The sequence below is a fragment of the Cervus canadensis genome, chromosome 6, assembly GCF_019320065.1.
Source record: "Cervus canadensis isolate Bull #8, Minnesota chromosome 6, ASM1932006v1, whole genome shotgun sequence".
Taxonomy (NCBI): Eukaryota; Metazoa; Chordata; class Mammalia; order Artiodactyla; family Cervidae; genus Cervus; species Cervus canadensis.
Window position 1 is genome coordinate 54790677 of NC_057391.1, and position 14522 is coordinate 54805198.

General features: G+C 35.6%; 1 protein-coding gene across 3 annotated transcripts in view; it reads left to right on the top strand.

Annotated features, from left to right (window-relative positions):
- The window catches only part of DMXL2 (Dmx like 2), a 169486-nt gene that overhangs the window by 142830 nt on the left and 12134 nt on the right, over positions 1-14522 (top strand). For all 3 annotated transcript variants that reach the window (XM_043471987.1, XM_043471988.1, XM_043471989.1), the window contains exons 28-33: positions 1719-1967; positions 5733-5911; positions 9962-10092; positions 10556-10641; positions 11054-11255; positions 12273-12390. In XM_043471987.1, coding sequence (XP_043327922.1) covers positions 1719-1967; positions 5733-5911; positions 9962-10092; positions 10556-10641; positions 11054-11255; positions 12273-12390 — 965 coding nt within the window. The remainder of the gene's footprint in view (positions 1-1718; positions 1968-5732; positions 5912-9961; positions 10093-10555; positions 10642-11053; positions 11256-12272; positions 12391-14522) is intronic.

Consider the following 14522-nt stretch of genomic DNA (forward strand, 5'->3'; position numbering starts at 1 on the left):
AGCATCCTTTCCTCATTTGCCATGTCATTTAATTTTTACTGTAGTTTTATAAATTTCTACTCTTAATCTATATCTGTGATTACATGTTAATGATCTCTGTAAAGAGGGGCAGTAAAGGAAGTGACAGACTCAGAGAGTGTGTTTTTAAAATTCTTTTATACGTAAGTTTCTCAAAACTTTGTTGTTTTGACTTTTTATTGAAGTAATTTCAAACTTGTAAAAGTTTTAAAAATGGTACAAAGAATTTTTGTATAATGTTCACCCAAACTTCCCAGCATAGACATTTTAACATACTTGCCTTATCATTCATTTTTCCACTCTCCCTCACTTGTTGTGTGTCTGTGTGTATATATGTATACTTTTTTCTGAAATATTTGAGGATAAGTTGTAGACATGATGCCCCTTTACATACATCAGTTACCTTTCCTAAAAATAGGCATTCTCTTATTAAATGTAACATTGTTACCAAAATTCAGGATATGTTAAGGAAATTCAGCTTCTAAATATTAATACAATACTGTTGTCTAACCTGTAAGTTTTTTTTTTTTTTTTTGACAGTTTTCACCTGTCATCTCACTGAGGTCTTCCATGTTGTATTCTTAATTGTATTGTCTCATGAATCTCCTCTAATATGCAGTCTTCCTTTATTTGTCTCTCATCACTTTGATACTTTCAAAGAGTACTAGCCAATTATTTTTTAGAATGTTCTTATGTTTGGGTTTTTCTGATGTTAATATTAGATTCAGGTTATGAAAAGAGATTGTACCCTTCTCAGTGCAAAATAGCAAGAGGCACATGATGCCACTTTGGTCCCAGCACTGGTGCCATTAACTTTGATCACTTTGTGTGGTAGTTTCTGCCAGATTTCTCCTCTGTAAAATTATTCTCCTTTGCAATTCATAAGTATCTTTTGAAGAGAGTGTTAGAGGATTGTGTAAAATGTCATACTTTTACCCGCTAATTATAACGTTCAGTGATGACTCCTGCCTGAATCAAATATAACTGTGGAGATTACTCAGTGGTGATTTTCTAATTCTATGCTTCCTTTTACCTATTAGTTGAAGTTGTGCTGTAAGGAAGAGCTTTCTCTTCTTTTTATTTATTCACTCATTTGTTATTTCAGTGTGGATGAATGGATTCTTGTTTTATTCTGTAGGTTATAAACCATTTCTATCATTTATTTTGTTGTTCAAACTATGGATGGTGATTTAGTCACTAAGTTGTGTCCAACTCTTGTGACTCTGTGGACTATAGCCCGCCAGTCTCCTCTGTCCATGGGATTTTCCAGACAAGAATACTCAAGTGGTTTCCCATTTCCTTCTCCAGGAATCTTCCTGACTCGACAGTTGAACCCAGAATCTCCTGCTTTGCAGAAGATGTAAGCGATCTGGGTTCAATCCCTGGGTTGGAAAGATCCCCTGGAGAAGGAAATGGGAACCCAGTCCAATATTCTTGCCTGGGAAATCTCATGGACAGAGGAGCCTGATGGTTACAGTCCATAGGGTCGCAGAGTTGGACATGACTGAAGCAACTGAGCATGCATGCATAAATGGACTAAAACCATGGAGAGAGAGAGAGATATATATCCATGTGTGTTATTGATACTATATATATAGTATAATGTAGATACATAATTGTGGTTTAATTGCAGATTTGGATTTGTTTCCCTTCTGGAGCTTTATGCTGATACACTTCTTTTAATATTATCTACCCTCCAGGTGTGAGTTCACTTATTAATCTCTTGAGTTCAGCCCAAGATGAAGACCAGCCAAAATTGAACGTTTTGTTGTGTGAAGCTGTTGTCGCAGTGTACTTAAGTTTATTGATACATGCTCTTGCCACAAATTCCTCCAATGAATTGTTTCGACTTGCAGCCCACCCATTAAACAATCGAATGTGGGCTGCTGTTTTTGGAGGAGGTGTGAAACTTGTTGTGAAGCCTCAAAGACAATCTGAAAATATTTCAGGTAAGATAAATTTGATAACAATAATGTATATAAGTATAAATAGTTTCTTATATGAAAGTTAAAGATTTTTTAAAATGTTTTAAGAATTTTTGTTTTGAAAATCAGTGATGTTTAATGTATAATCACTCTTAGAATAATAAATAGCTAATCTCATATTAGAATAAAGAGTACAGTTTCAGTTTTAACATTTTTTGATAAATTTGAAAAGAATAAAAAAGAAAAAAGGAAAGGTAAAGTTAAGTGAGGAGATAGTTTTGAGGAATGAGGTCATGGAAAAGGATAGTTTTTATTTTTTTATAGTTTATCATGGTGATTTTGAGTTTATAAAAGCTTTCTTAAGTTTTCATCATTATCATAAATAACTGGGCTAAAATTTTTGGACTTTCCTTACTACACAAAGTTGAATTAGGTCTGAACTCATTGCCATGATATATAGGCATACATAAGAAAAATACTCAAGGTTTATTGATTGAAGTAAGTAAAAGCATTTAGGGTGTTATCTGTAACATAGCATGAAAAGTTAAAGATTTCTTAACTGTGGAATAGTAAGCTAATTTGTATCCTAGTCAATATTCTTTAGAACTTTCTTTAGCAATGTATTTGTTTAAAAGGTAGAAATATTGAGAATTATTTTTTTTGCAACCCACATTTTTTCTCAGCTTTTATTTTAAGATATCACACTTATTTTTAAAATGTTTTAAAAAGGTTTTTAAGTAGAGAAGATTTAGATAAATCCTCATAGTTCTTTAAGAGTATACCAGTAGTTGGCTTCAGATTAAGTTCATGGTCATACTAAGGCTGTTCCAATCATGCACATGATTTTTGAATTCCATTTTTTTTTCTTATGGATGAGAATATATTTTTAGCCCACTTTTTAAGATGGTAGGATGGTAAGATACAGACTGATGCCATCAGAAAGTTTTCCACCTTGGTGCTGTAACACAGAAATTGTCTGTCTTAATTCATCCATAGACATGGTCATGTTACAGATGATGAGATAGTGGCTCAGAGAGCCACTAGCTAAAGGCACACTGACCTGTGTCCTTGGTGCCCAAGATGGAATCAAATGAATAAGTTCCCATGTAAGTCAAAGAAAGGGAGATAATCTTAACAACTCCCATTGTCTCCACTCCTGTTCCATGTGAATGACTCATCTCCATCTTCCTGTCCAGTTGTAATCCACTGTAAATTTAAAAGTTTTGCTCCCAAATCACTTCTTTTCTCTTCCTGAGTTTTCTATTATTGTTTCATGGTAATTCACTCATCAAATCATCATGCTTAAACCTCTGAGGACATATTCATGTTTACATTCACTTACACCTGCCATATTCCAGGCTTTTGGGGTATGGTGAACAAAACAGACAAACATACTTTCATGAAGCTTACACCTAGTAGAGGTAAACACACAATTAACAAATGACAGTATTTCAGGTATGGTAAGAACTATAATAAAAATATAACAGTAGTAGACAGAGAATGATGAGAGAAAAGGGTGTGGGAAGAGTTTAGTTAGGGTGGTCAGAAGACACATTTCTGATTAGATGACATTTGATCAGAGTCCTAGGGAAGTCAGGGATCAGATTGTGCAGATATCTGGGGCCAGAGCATTTCAGGCAGATGGAGAAGTGAGTGCAAAAGTCATGAGGTTGGACTAATTTGACTTTTTCCAGGAACTGTCGTGCTGGCCAGATGGCTATCCTGAGCCGGGGAGTGTGGTCAGAGATGAGATTAGTAACTGGGGGCAAGGTCACTTAGGGTGTCATGGGTCATTTATTAATCACTGTTATTCTAAAGGAAGATAGGAAACTACTGGAGGGTTTTAAGTGAAAGAATGATGTAATCTGATTTAGATGTTCAAAAGACCCACTCTAACTGCTGTGTGGAAAATAGTCTGTGTGAAAGAATAAAAGTAGGGAGCCCATGTGGGAGGCTGTGGGAATAGCCTACTTAAAAGATAATTGTGTAGAACGAATTTGAATCAGTTCTAGTGAGGTGGATGAACCTAGAGCCCATTATACATAGTGGAGTAAGTCAGAAAGAGAAAAACAAATACAGTATATTAACACATATGTATGAAGTCTAGAAAAATGCTATTGATGAACCTATTTCCGGGGAAGGAATGGAGATGCAGATATAGAGAATGGACTTGTGGACACAGTAAGGGAGGGGGAGAGTGGAACAAATGGGGAAAGTAGCACCAACATATATACACCATCAGGTGTAAGATGGATGGCTGGTGAGAAGCTGCTGTGTAGCACAGGGAGCCCACTCTGGTGCTCTGTGATGACCTGGAGGGATGGGATGGGGGAGGGGAGGGAGGCTAGGGAGGGAGGGTATGTATGTATAGTTATGGCTGATTTGCGTTGTTGTATGGCTGAAACCAACATAACATTGTTAAAATGGGAAAAAAAAAAAAAGTCTTCTCCCAAAAGAAAGATAGTTGTGGGTTACCATCAAGAGTGAATGGGTAAACAAAATGTGGTATATAAGTACAATGGAATGTAATTCAGCATAAAAAAGAGTGAATATTAACACATGCTATAACCAGCATGAACCTTAAAGATACGATGCTCAGTTTAAGAAGCCAGACACAAAAGGTCACACAGTGCATGCTTCCATTTATATGAAATATTCAGAATAGGTAAATCCATAGAGACAGAAAACATATTGGTGGTTGCCATGGGCTAGGGGGAGGGAGGAATGGGGAGTGATTGTTTGATTAGTGTGGGGTTTTCATTTGGTGTGGTGAGAATGCTTTGCAACTAGATAGTGATGTTGGTTGCACAACAGTATGAATGTACTAAATGCCACTGAACTGTACACTGTAAAATGGTTAACTTTATGTAAATTCCACCTCAATTAAAAAAAGATAAAAGTGCTGTAGCCTAGTGATGGACAGAGGGAAAAGTGGTCATGTTCATCAAAGAGAACTTGAGATAGAATTATCATTTTCTGTGACAGGGAGACTCAGGAGAGGACCAGGCTGACTTCTTCCTGGCTATTCATATCCAATTAGTCCTGAATCCTTTTGATATTCCTTTTATGTATTTCTCACATTTAACCCTTCCTTTCAGTCTTTACCACCCACTGTACTAGTTCAGACCCTTCCATCCTCATTGATCGTGCAGACTTTACCTCATGATGTGCCTCATTCAAGATGCCTTCATGAGAATGGCCCACAGAATGAACTCCCAGCTTTCTATCCACAGGCTAGTCCATGCCTAACTCCAGAGTATCCTTGTTACTCACCTCTCTGACCACCTGTCTCGCAAAAGAAAATTATTCCTTATTTAGCCAAGCCATTGGTCATTTGTTTCTGGTGTCAACTTCCTCTTTTCACGTTGAGCCTCTGCTTTTCTTTTAAGGCATGCTTTATATCCTACATACTCATTCAGTGAATCTTTCTTGAACAGCATAGCTAGAAATAATCCCTCACGTGCTCTCTTTACTAGTTGTTGAATATACATTATTTATTTGATACATTGTATATAAATTGCTTGAATCCTTATTCTGTATATTAATGGCAGGTAGGCTGCTTCATTGCAAGTTAATCTTTTATAGTCTATCCTCATCTGCATCTCTGTCATGATTGCTGGAAAACTGATGCAATGACTAGAGAAGTTTACAAGCACAGATACAAGTAATTTAGTGTAAACTAAAAACATGGCAAGAATGTTCTTTTCAAGGCTGAAAAGAAAGGTTAACTCTTTGATTTAATAATGGAAAATAAGAATGGGATTTTTTTTTTCCTGTCTTTAAATTCAGCACCTCCTGTTCCTTCTGAAGACATAGATAAACACCGTAGGAGGTTTAACATGCGAATGCTGGTCCCTGGAAGACCTGTAAAGGACACTACCCCACCACCTGTGCCTGCAGAAAGACCATCTTACAAAGAAAAGTTTATTCCTCCTGAACTTAGTATGTGGGATTATTTTGTTGCAAAGGTAAGGGGCCTGAGGAACACATGCTTTATGTGTGTCTGTTTGTATAACATAGGAATGGTGGGGCAGCTTTTGGGTTGAATCACCATAGTTTAGACATTTCATCTCTCAACTCCAGAAGCTGAATAGTCATTCAGGAATCAGACACTTGATATGGTTGAGACAAATTAAAATCATATGGGACTTAGGTATAAACCAGAACTCAGTTTACTAACATATAATCAGCATCATCCTTTTCTAGGGACTGGAATACTTGCATCTACCATCTAGCATCCCTTCTGATTATCAGTAGTTACCTTGGTCAGCATGAAATTAGAGCAGGAGAAGGTGGATGGATATTTGAGAGTTTCATCAGACCATGGGTTTCTTGGGGCCCCATGACATACCTGTTTCTCCAAAGCAGAGGGAACTTCTCTGGGGATCGGAATTCTCATGGTGACTGGATCCTACAGCGTCCCACTTTGTACAGTGCCGGGTGTGTGCTTTCTGCACTTGGTTTTTTGAGCACTTCACATTCTGTTGATAGGTTTCCTTCTTTACCTCTGTTGTGTAATAATTCTTCCCACTCCCAAGATTGTCTGGGAGCAAATCCAAACATGAAATTTCATTCATAAATATTTCATTATGTATTTTTTAAAAAGAAGAGTTTTGAGTCAGTAACACACGAGCATTCTCTCTCTCTCACACAGACACACGCATAAACACACACTCACATTTACATACACACATACACACGGTTCTTTAATATCAGGTATCCAGAGAATGTTATCTCCATTATACCTTAAGTGTTTTTGAACGGTTGGTTTGTTAAATCAGGATCCAGGAAGATTCATGTATTACAGTTGGTTGATATGTCTTAAGTCTCTTTTAATCTGTAGGTTCTACCCCACCTCACTTTGTTAAATTTACCTCTGCCCCTTTTTTGCCCCAAAATTTGTCATTTAAAATTTTTCAGTGGCTTGCTGATGGCATCCCTGTGTTTGGTCTTTTGACCATATTCCTCTTATTTTCTGTTTTTCTGTAAAGTGAGAGTTAAATTTAGAGACATTATCAGATTCCACTCTGATTAGATAGGGAAAAGGGAGTACAGGATTACTTCATAGGTGGTTTTGTGTATTTCCATCAGGAAACATTCTTTTTCGGGATGTTAATTGATGATCTTTGCCTGAGTCCATTATCGTAAATTTGGGGAGTTTTATTTATTTGCTGAAATGCTTCCTTTTCATCCTATTTGATTAACCTGAAGTGCATTTTGAAAGAGAAATACAGGATAAATGCTTATTCTTTGCTTTTTGTACCAGTTTTCAAAGTGATGAGTTGATTTTCTAGCATCCTTCAGAGGAAGCAAGTGACTTTTGTTATTATGGATTTAAACGTGTTTTATGTATTGAATATTTTAATCCACTGCAGTTATCCTGTGTAAACATTTTATATTTTGATCCCAAATTAGAGAAATTACCTCCATGAATAGATACATTTTATAAAGCTGAGATTTTTATAATTCTGGAATCAAGTGAAATTTCCTAATCAAGTATCCAACTATTTCAAATGTCAAGGGCTTGAAGCAAGGATCTGCTGGAAATTTTATAATGCAAATCAAAACTCCAGTGATGTATCATCTCACATCAGTCTGAATGGCTATCATCAAAAAGTCTTCAAACAATGAGCACTGGAGAGGGTGTGGAGAAAAGGGGACCCTCCTACACTGTTAGTGGGAATATCAATTGGTACAGACTCTATAGAGAAACAGTATCCCTTAAGAAACTAGGAAATAAACTACCATATGACCCAACAGTCCCACTACTGGGCATATACCCTGAGAAAACCATGATTGAAAAAGATACTTGTACACCAGTGTTCACTGCAGCGCTACTTACAATAGCCAGGACATGGAAGCAACCTAGATATCCATCGACAGATGAATGGATAAAGAAGTTGTGGTACATACATACAATGGAATATTACTTAGTCATAAAAAGGAGCACATACAAGTCAGTTCTAGTGAGGTGGATGGACCTGGAGCCTACTTTACAGTGTGAAGTAGGTCAGAAAGAGAAAAATATCTTGTATTAATGCATGTGTATGGAATCTAGAAAGATGTTACTGATGAACCTATTTGCAGGGCAGCAGTGGAGACACAGAGAATGGGCTTGTGGATGCAGTGAGTGAAGAAGAGGGTAGAATGAATGGAGAGAGTAGTATTGAAACATATTACCATACGTAAAATAGATAGTCAGTAGGAATTTGCTGTATGGTGCAGGGAGCTCAAACTGGTGCTCTGTGATAACCTAGAGGGGTGGGATGTGGTGGCAGGTGGGAAGGAGTTTCAAAAGGAAGGGGGCATTTTTATTTGCCCTGCAGATTTTAAGTTTATTAGTTTGAGGCCAATTTTGTTCGTTAAAATCATTTATCATTTTGAAGTCTTAAAAGTACTACTTTGTCAATTCTAGATTTTCTCTTTTCTGGTAAGGCTGCTTCAGATATAAAAGTTATAAAATACTTTGGAGCTGTTGCTGCATAGACAGTATGTCCTTTTAAAGGATCACATTTTGACTTAGCTGATCAAATGTTGAATTTTTTTAAATTATCAAAAATTAGGTATTAAGAATCTATCTCAAAATGTGAATCATGTGAAATAACTATTCAGTTTGATGAGTATGTTATAGTTTACATAGCCATTTTCCTATTAGCTTTTTGCTACATTTATTTTTTCATTTTTATAAATAATGCTGAGATTAATAGTCTTTTTTGAAAAGCCTATTCACATTCTGATTATGTAATTAAGAAGTACTGGGTCAAAGGCTTTTGATATATATATCTCCAGATTACTGATTTATACTCTGAGAATAGTGAGCACACATTTGACTTTGCTCTCATTAAGTATTCCTTTTTCATTTTTGTTAATTTGGTTAAATTTTTATTCCTGTTAGTGATATAAAAATGTTAATGAATCTACAGCCATTAGGTTTTCTACTTTGAGGAACTGACTGTTCATGTTCTTAACTAAATTATCTATTAGAACTGTAATATTTTTCTTACTTTTAATGAACTATTTTTTAAGGATATTAGCAATTTATCTTACTTGTGATACTTTTTCCAGCTTATTTGCCTTTTAATTTTGTTTGTGTTTTTAACATACAGAAGTTTTAGGAAGTTTATTTAGTCATGTCTATCCATACTTTTATAAAATGATGTTACATTGTTTTTAAGTGAAGTTCTTCCCACTAATAAATGTTTGTTTTTGTTATCTTCTCCTCTTCCTTTGTTCCCTCCTTCTCCTCCTCCTCATTCTTTTTAACTTAACTCCTGTTCATCTAGAGTGAAGCGAGAGTCAGACTTTGGTGCCCTCCTTATCCTCTCTTCTCACCCTTACAAGTAGTTGTCCTTCCTTCCCTCCCAACAACTTAAGATGTTACCTTTGTCACACATTAATTTCTTATTTATATACTCTTCTTGGACTATATTTTTCCATCGATCAATTGCTAGACTGCACTTGCTTTAATTATTGATTTTAATATCCACTAAGAAACCTTATCTTTCACTTTAGACAGATTTCTCAGCTAATCTTACCTATTTTTTCTACACTGTGAACTTCACAGTCATTATCAAGTTTCAATAAAGGAAAAGAAATCCCTATGGAAATTTTTATTGCAGTTACCTAAAACACATAAATTAAAGAGTCATTATTAATGCTTCAGTTTCCTTATTTAGATTTTAAAGGGATTTGTAATTTCCTTCACCGTAGCTCTCACAGTTTTCATTAAGTTTTTCCTTTGGTATTATGTTTCTTAATTACTTTTTTTTCTTCAGAGTTTTTGAACTAGTTATTGCTGATATATAAGAAATAGACTATTAATTTAAAAAATATTTGTGTTGTATGTAGCTGTTATTGAATCTGAGAGTTTTAACTTGGTTTCTTGACTTTCTCAGGTCTAGTATCATTTCCAAAAGAAAATTTTAATTTAGATTGACACCACTTTAAATGTTCATATTTAAGTTAGGATAAAAATAACCCAATTAAACATTCAAAAATAACTTCACATTTCATTGCAGCCGTTTCTCCCTTTGTCTGATAGTGGAGTTATATACGATTCTGATGAAAGCATTCATAGTGATGAAGAAGAAGATGATGCTTTCTTTTCAGATATACAGATACAGGAGCACCAAGACCCTAACTCCTATAGGTAAATGAGGCTTTCTTCTTTTTCCTTCTGCCTTCTCTTTTGTAAAAATTCTGATATTACTGGTTTTAAGCAACATTACTATTATATCATGAATTTATACAAGAACTGACTTATATTTTCAGGTTAGGAATTCTTTACTTTTGAGGTAAATTGCTAGATAGTAGAGTATTTCACATCTCATTTCAAGGAATAGCTGGCACAAACATTTTCAGTGAGGAAAAAAATACATAATTTATTGATATGCTGTTAGATTCCATGTGGCTGTGTAATAAAACCCTTTCCATTGTTGCATATCTTTTATTTTCAAAGACTGCAAAAGTACTATTTTTTTTTAATAGTAAATGGTTTGGAAAAAACAGTTTGTTTTGTGGGTGGGAGATTGGGCCAAACAGTTGACACAGTACTATGTTCTCATGATTTTATTTTTCAACTAAGGAGAATTTTTTTTATCCTGTTTGAACAGCTGGGCTCTTCTACATTTGACAATGGTTAAGCTTGCACTTCACAATATCAAGAATTTCTTTCCCATTGCTGGATTGGAATTTTCTGGTAAGTTTGGAATTTGAAAATTAATGCTATTAATTACTAAGTTTCTTGTTACAAGATCCATATAAAAGAACTGGGAGAAAAAAAAAAATACTGCATTGGAGATGTTATGAGGTGTCTTGTTTATCTTAGGTTCCAGTGTGTGTTTTTTAGTTCACATGGTAAGAATTACTAACTACTTGGAAGGTTGGAAGAAAAAGCAGGAAACCAGCCTGTAGAAGCAGAACATTTTCTCAGCTCATGTTAGAAAGCTGGTCTTTTGTTCAAAGCGTTAATAATCCAAATGATGTTAGATTAACAATTTCAGATTTATTTCTATTTTCAGATGTTTCGGCTCTAACAATTTGGATTTTGTAAATATGTGGGGATGGTCAACATCTTTAATCAAAGTAAAATATATCCTCTTACATTTTAGAGTTGCCTGTAACATCACCATTAGGTATTGCTGTGATTAAAAACTTGGAGAATTGGGAGCAGATCTTGCAAGAGAAAATGGATCATTTTGAAGGTCCTCCCCCCAACTATATCAACACATATCCAACTGACCTTTCAGTTGGAGCTGGACCAGCTAGTCTTCGAAATAAAGCAATGCTAGAACCTGAAAATACTCCATTCAAGTAAGAATTCTCTTATAATGCTAGTAAGAGTAACTCGGCTTAACCTTTCTGGAAGACTGTTTGGCACAATATTATGCCAGTAGCCTTTAAACCATGCATGACTTTGAATTTGCAATCTTGTTTCTAGCAGTATATGCCAAAGAAAATATCTGAATTCTGGATAGAAAATTATTTTTCCCCTATTAAATATACTTCAATAGACAATTTTATAATCAGGAAGAAACCTTTATTTTTGTCATCATTTTAAGAAGTCTTAAATGCTTTGGGATTACAGTCTGCATATGCAAATAAGATGCTACTGACCTTTTGTCTGTAATGCTAAACACAGTAAGGTTTTTTATTGATGTTTTGATCTTCTGTCTGTCCATCTGTGTGCTGTGTGCTTAAGTCTCTTCAGTCATGTCCGACTCTTTACTAGCCCATGGACTGTAGCCCACCAGGCTCCTTTGTCCATGGGATTCTGCAGGCAAGAATACGGGAATGGGTTGCCATCCCTTCCTTCAGGGATCGAAGCTCTTATTTCTTGTCTTTTGGCAGATGGGTTCTTTACCACTAGTGCTATCTGGGAAGCCACTTTTGATAAGCAGCATCCTGTGTTTGAGGCAGCCGGCCATGATGTAGAGTATTGCTCATAAACTTGAAAGATCGTCTTTTTAGTTTGTTAGGCTGTTAAAAATTAAATGTGGGACTTTATATTCATTGGTGATATGCTGTAACCAGCAGACCCAACCTAAAGGATAGTTTAAAAAGAGAATAAAGAGAGATTCATTTGACTCTCAGCTCAGTTTGTCCATTTGGAGAGTCAGTAATTAGAGAATTAATTCCAGATGAAGGAACAATTTATAGAACTAAAAATTCAAAGTGAAACATAAAATTTTGTTCAGCTTAATGCTATATTTTCTTTGCAATAATGGAGGTTTTAAAAAATTATCTGCAAATAATGAAACATTTCCTATATACTAAAATATTGTGATACTTTTTTGTGTGTGTATGTGTGGTTTTGTTTTTTTTAACTAGATCCCGGGATTCTTCTGCACTTCCAGTCAAACGACTTTGGCATTTCCTTGTTAAACAAGAAGTACTTCAAGAGACATTCATGAGATATATTTTCACTAAGAAAAGAAAGCAGAGTGAGGTATTTTGGGAAAAAAATTCTCTCATAATTTTCTTTTAGTTTTCTTTAACATTTCTTGGAGAATCCCAGGGACAGTGAGGCCTGGTGGGCTGCGGTCTATGGGGTCGCACAGAGTCGGACACAACTGAAGCGACTTTGCAGCAGCAGAAGCAGTGCTTGATTTATTTGAAATTTACTTTTGGTTTGAACTCATTATCTTTCATACAATGTAGGTAACATTGTACCAAACTTCAGAGAATTTTTTTAAGATAAAAACTTACAATTTTTATTTCATAACAGTGAAACAACATAGGTCCTTGGATAAATCCTGTATAATCAAAATGACAGTTGATATGTCCTTTATAATATTTGCCATTGGGATTTTACTTGTAACAAACATTGTGAGGGATGGCTTAGGGAATTTAATATATAAATGAGTATACTCTATGTTATGATTCTCCAAATATCATTTAATTGAAAATGCAGCATAACCCTTTATTTACTTAGCATTTATAAATGAACAGGATAAACTGTAGAAGCAACAAATTCAAGATAATTTTGTGAGAGAGATTAAACTACAGAAATACCAAATGTAAGATGAAGGAGATTACTTTTAAAAAGTGAGGCAGAGATTCTACATTGCATGGTGGTTTTTAAGCTAAATATGTTAGTAATGTAATGGCATACAGGGTTCAAGAAGAATCAGGAAACTGAGAGAGTGGCACTTTCGACCTTAAAATGATCTCGTTATAAAATGAGGGGTATGCAGATGGTTAATATAAGCATTTCAGTCCATTTGGCTATTTAACGAGGTAATGAGCAGTTTGAAGAGTGTTCAGAGTGTAAGATGTGATTAAAGATTTGGCAAACAAAGACAGTGAGAAAAGAAAAATGAATTATATTTCACTTAGGAAAGTGAAAACCAAGAGGGACAGTCTATGTGGTTCAGTTTCCCAAAGTAGGAAATAGAACTGCCTCTCAAATGTTCCCCGTGCCTGTGGCAGCAGGACCAGACTCATTCTTTTCACTAATCATTCACTCACTTGGATGGCCATTGTGGTCAGTTCTGGTCAACAGTCATTTATTTTTTCTGTGGATTTAAAAATTATGTACTTAAGTGAGGAACTGGAGGAATGAAGTATAGGAATTCTTTTGTATCTTATAAGCTTTTTTGATAACAAAAGTCCCCAATGGTATGGAAATGATTGATGTAGGTTTGTTTTTTTTTTTTATTAGTTGGAGGCTAATTACTTCACAACATTTCAGTGGGTTTTGTCATACATTGACATGAATCAGCCATGATGTAGGGTTTTGTTGAGGGAACCCCACAGCTAAATTTGTTTCCTCTCATTTAATCTGTTGTTTACTGCATTTTCTGTAGTGATACTGAGTCCAAATCCCATAAAATAAGATATAGAAAGTCTAAGAAATAGATTTAAGATAAAAGATATTGCTCAATTAGAGCTCTGTTATTCACAGAAAGCCAGTTCAAGCCAGTTTATTGAAGGATCAATTTTCTGAGTGTTCTTCAAATTATTGACTGATTTCTTGAAAGTATGCTTTAGTTGTTCGTAAGGTTTCTGGCAGTTTTGTTTTGTTGAATCATCAGAGCCTCAGAGTGCTGTGGGAAGCCAGGGTCAAGGTTGATTGGACCCTCAGTAAGTAGTCTTGCTATTCAGGATCTGTTGTCTCCTTTCTCGTTTCCCTCATTCTTAACAAAAGTCTCCCCAATTCTACCCCTTACAACCCCACTTCTCTATGTCCCTCCATCTCTGTGCTCTTGGAATCAGCAGCCCAAGCTGTATGTACTTTTCTGTTTTTCTGCCAGAAGAGGCGCTCCAGGTATAAGGACGTGGGACAGACATAAATTGAACGTTTCTTAAAATGCTGTTTGTGTAGGTGTTGGTTGGCTCCAGCGTGGGAAGTCCGTGGCCGGGGGTTTGCATGGAAGAATTTTTATCATGTAACCTCTTGTACCTTTGAATTCAAATTGTTGAATGAAATCAGTATCTTGTTCGTGCTTCGTGTTCAGTTGCTCAGTCGGTGTCTGACTCTCTAACTCCATGGACTGTAGCCCACCGGGCTCCCCCGTCCATGGAGTTTCCCAGGCAAGAATAGTGGAGTGGGTTGCCATTTCCTCCTTCAGGGGATCT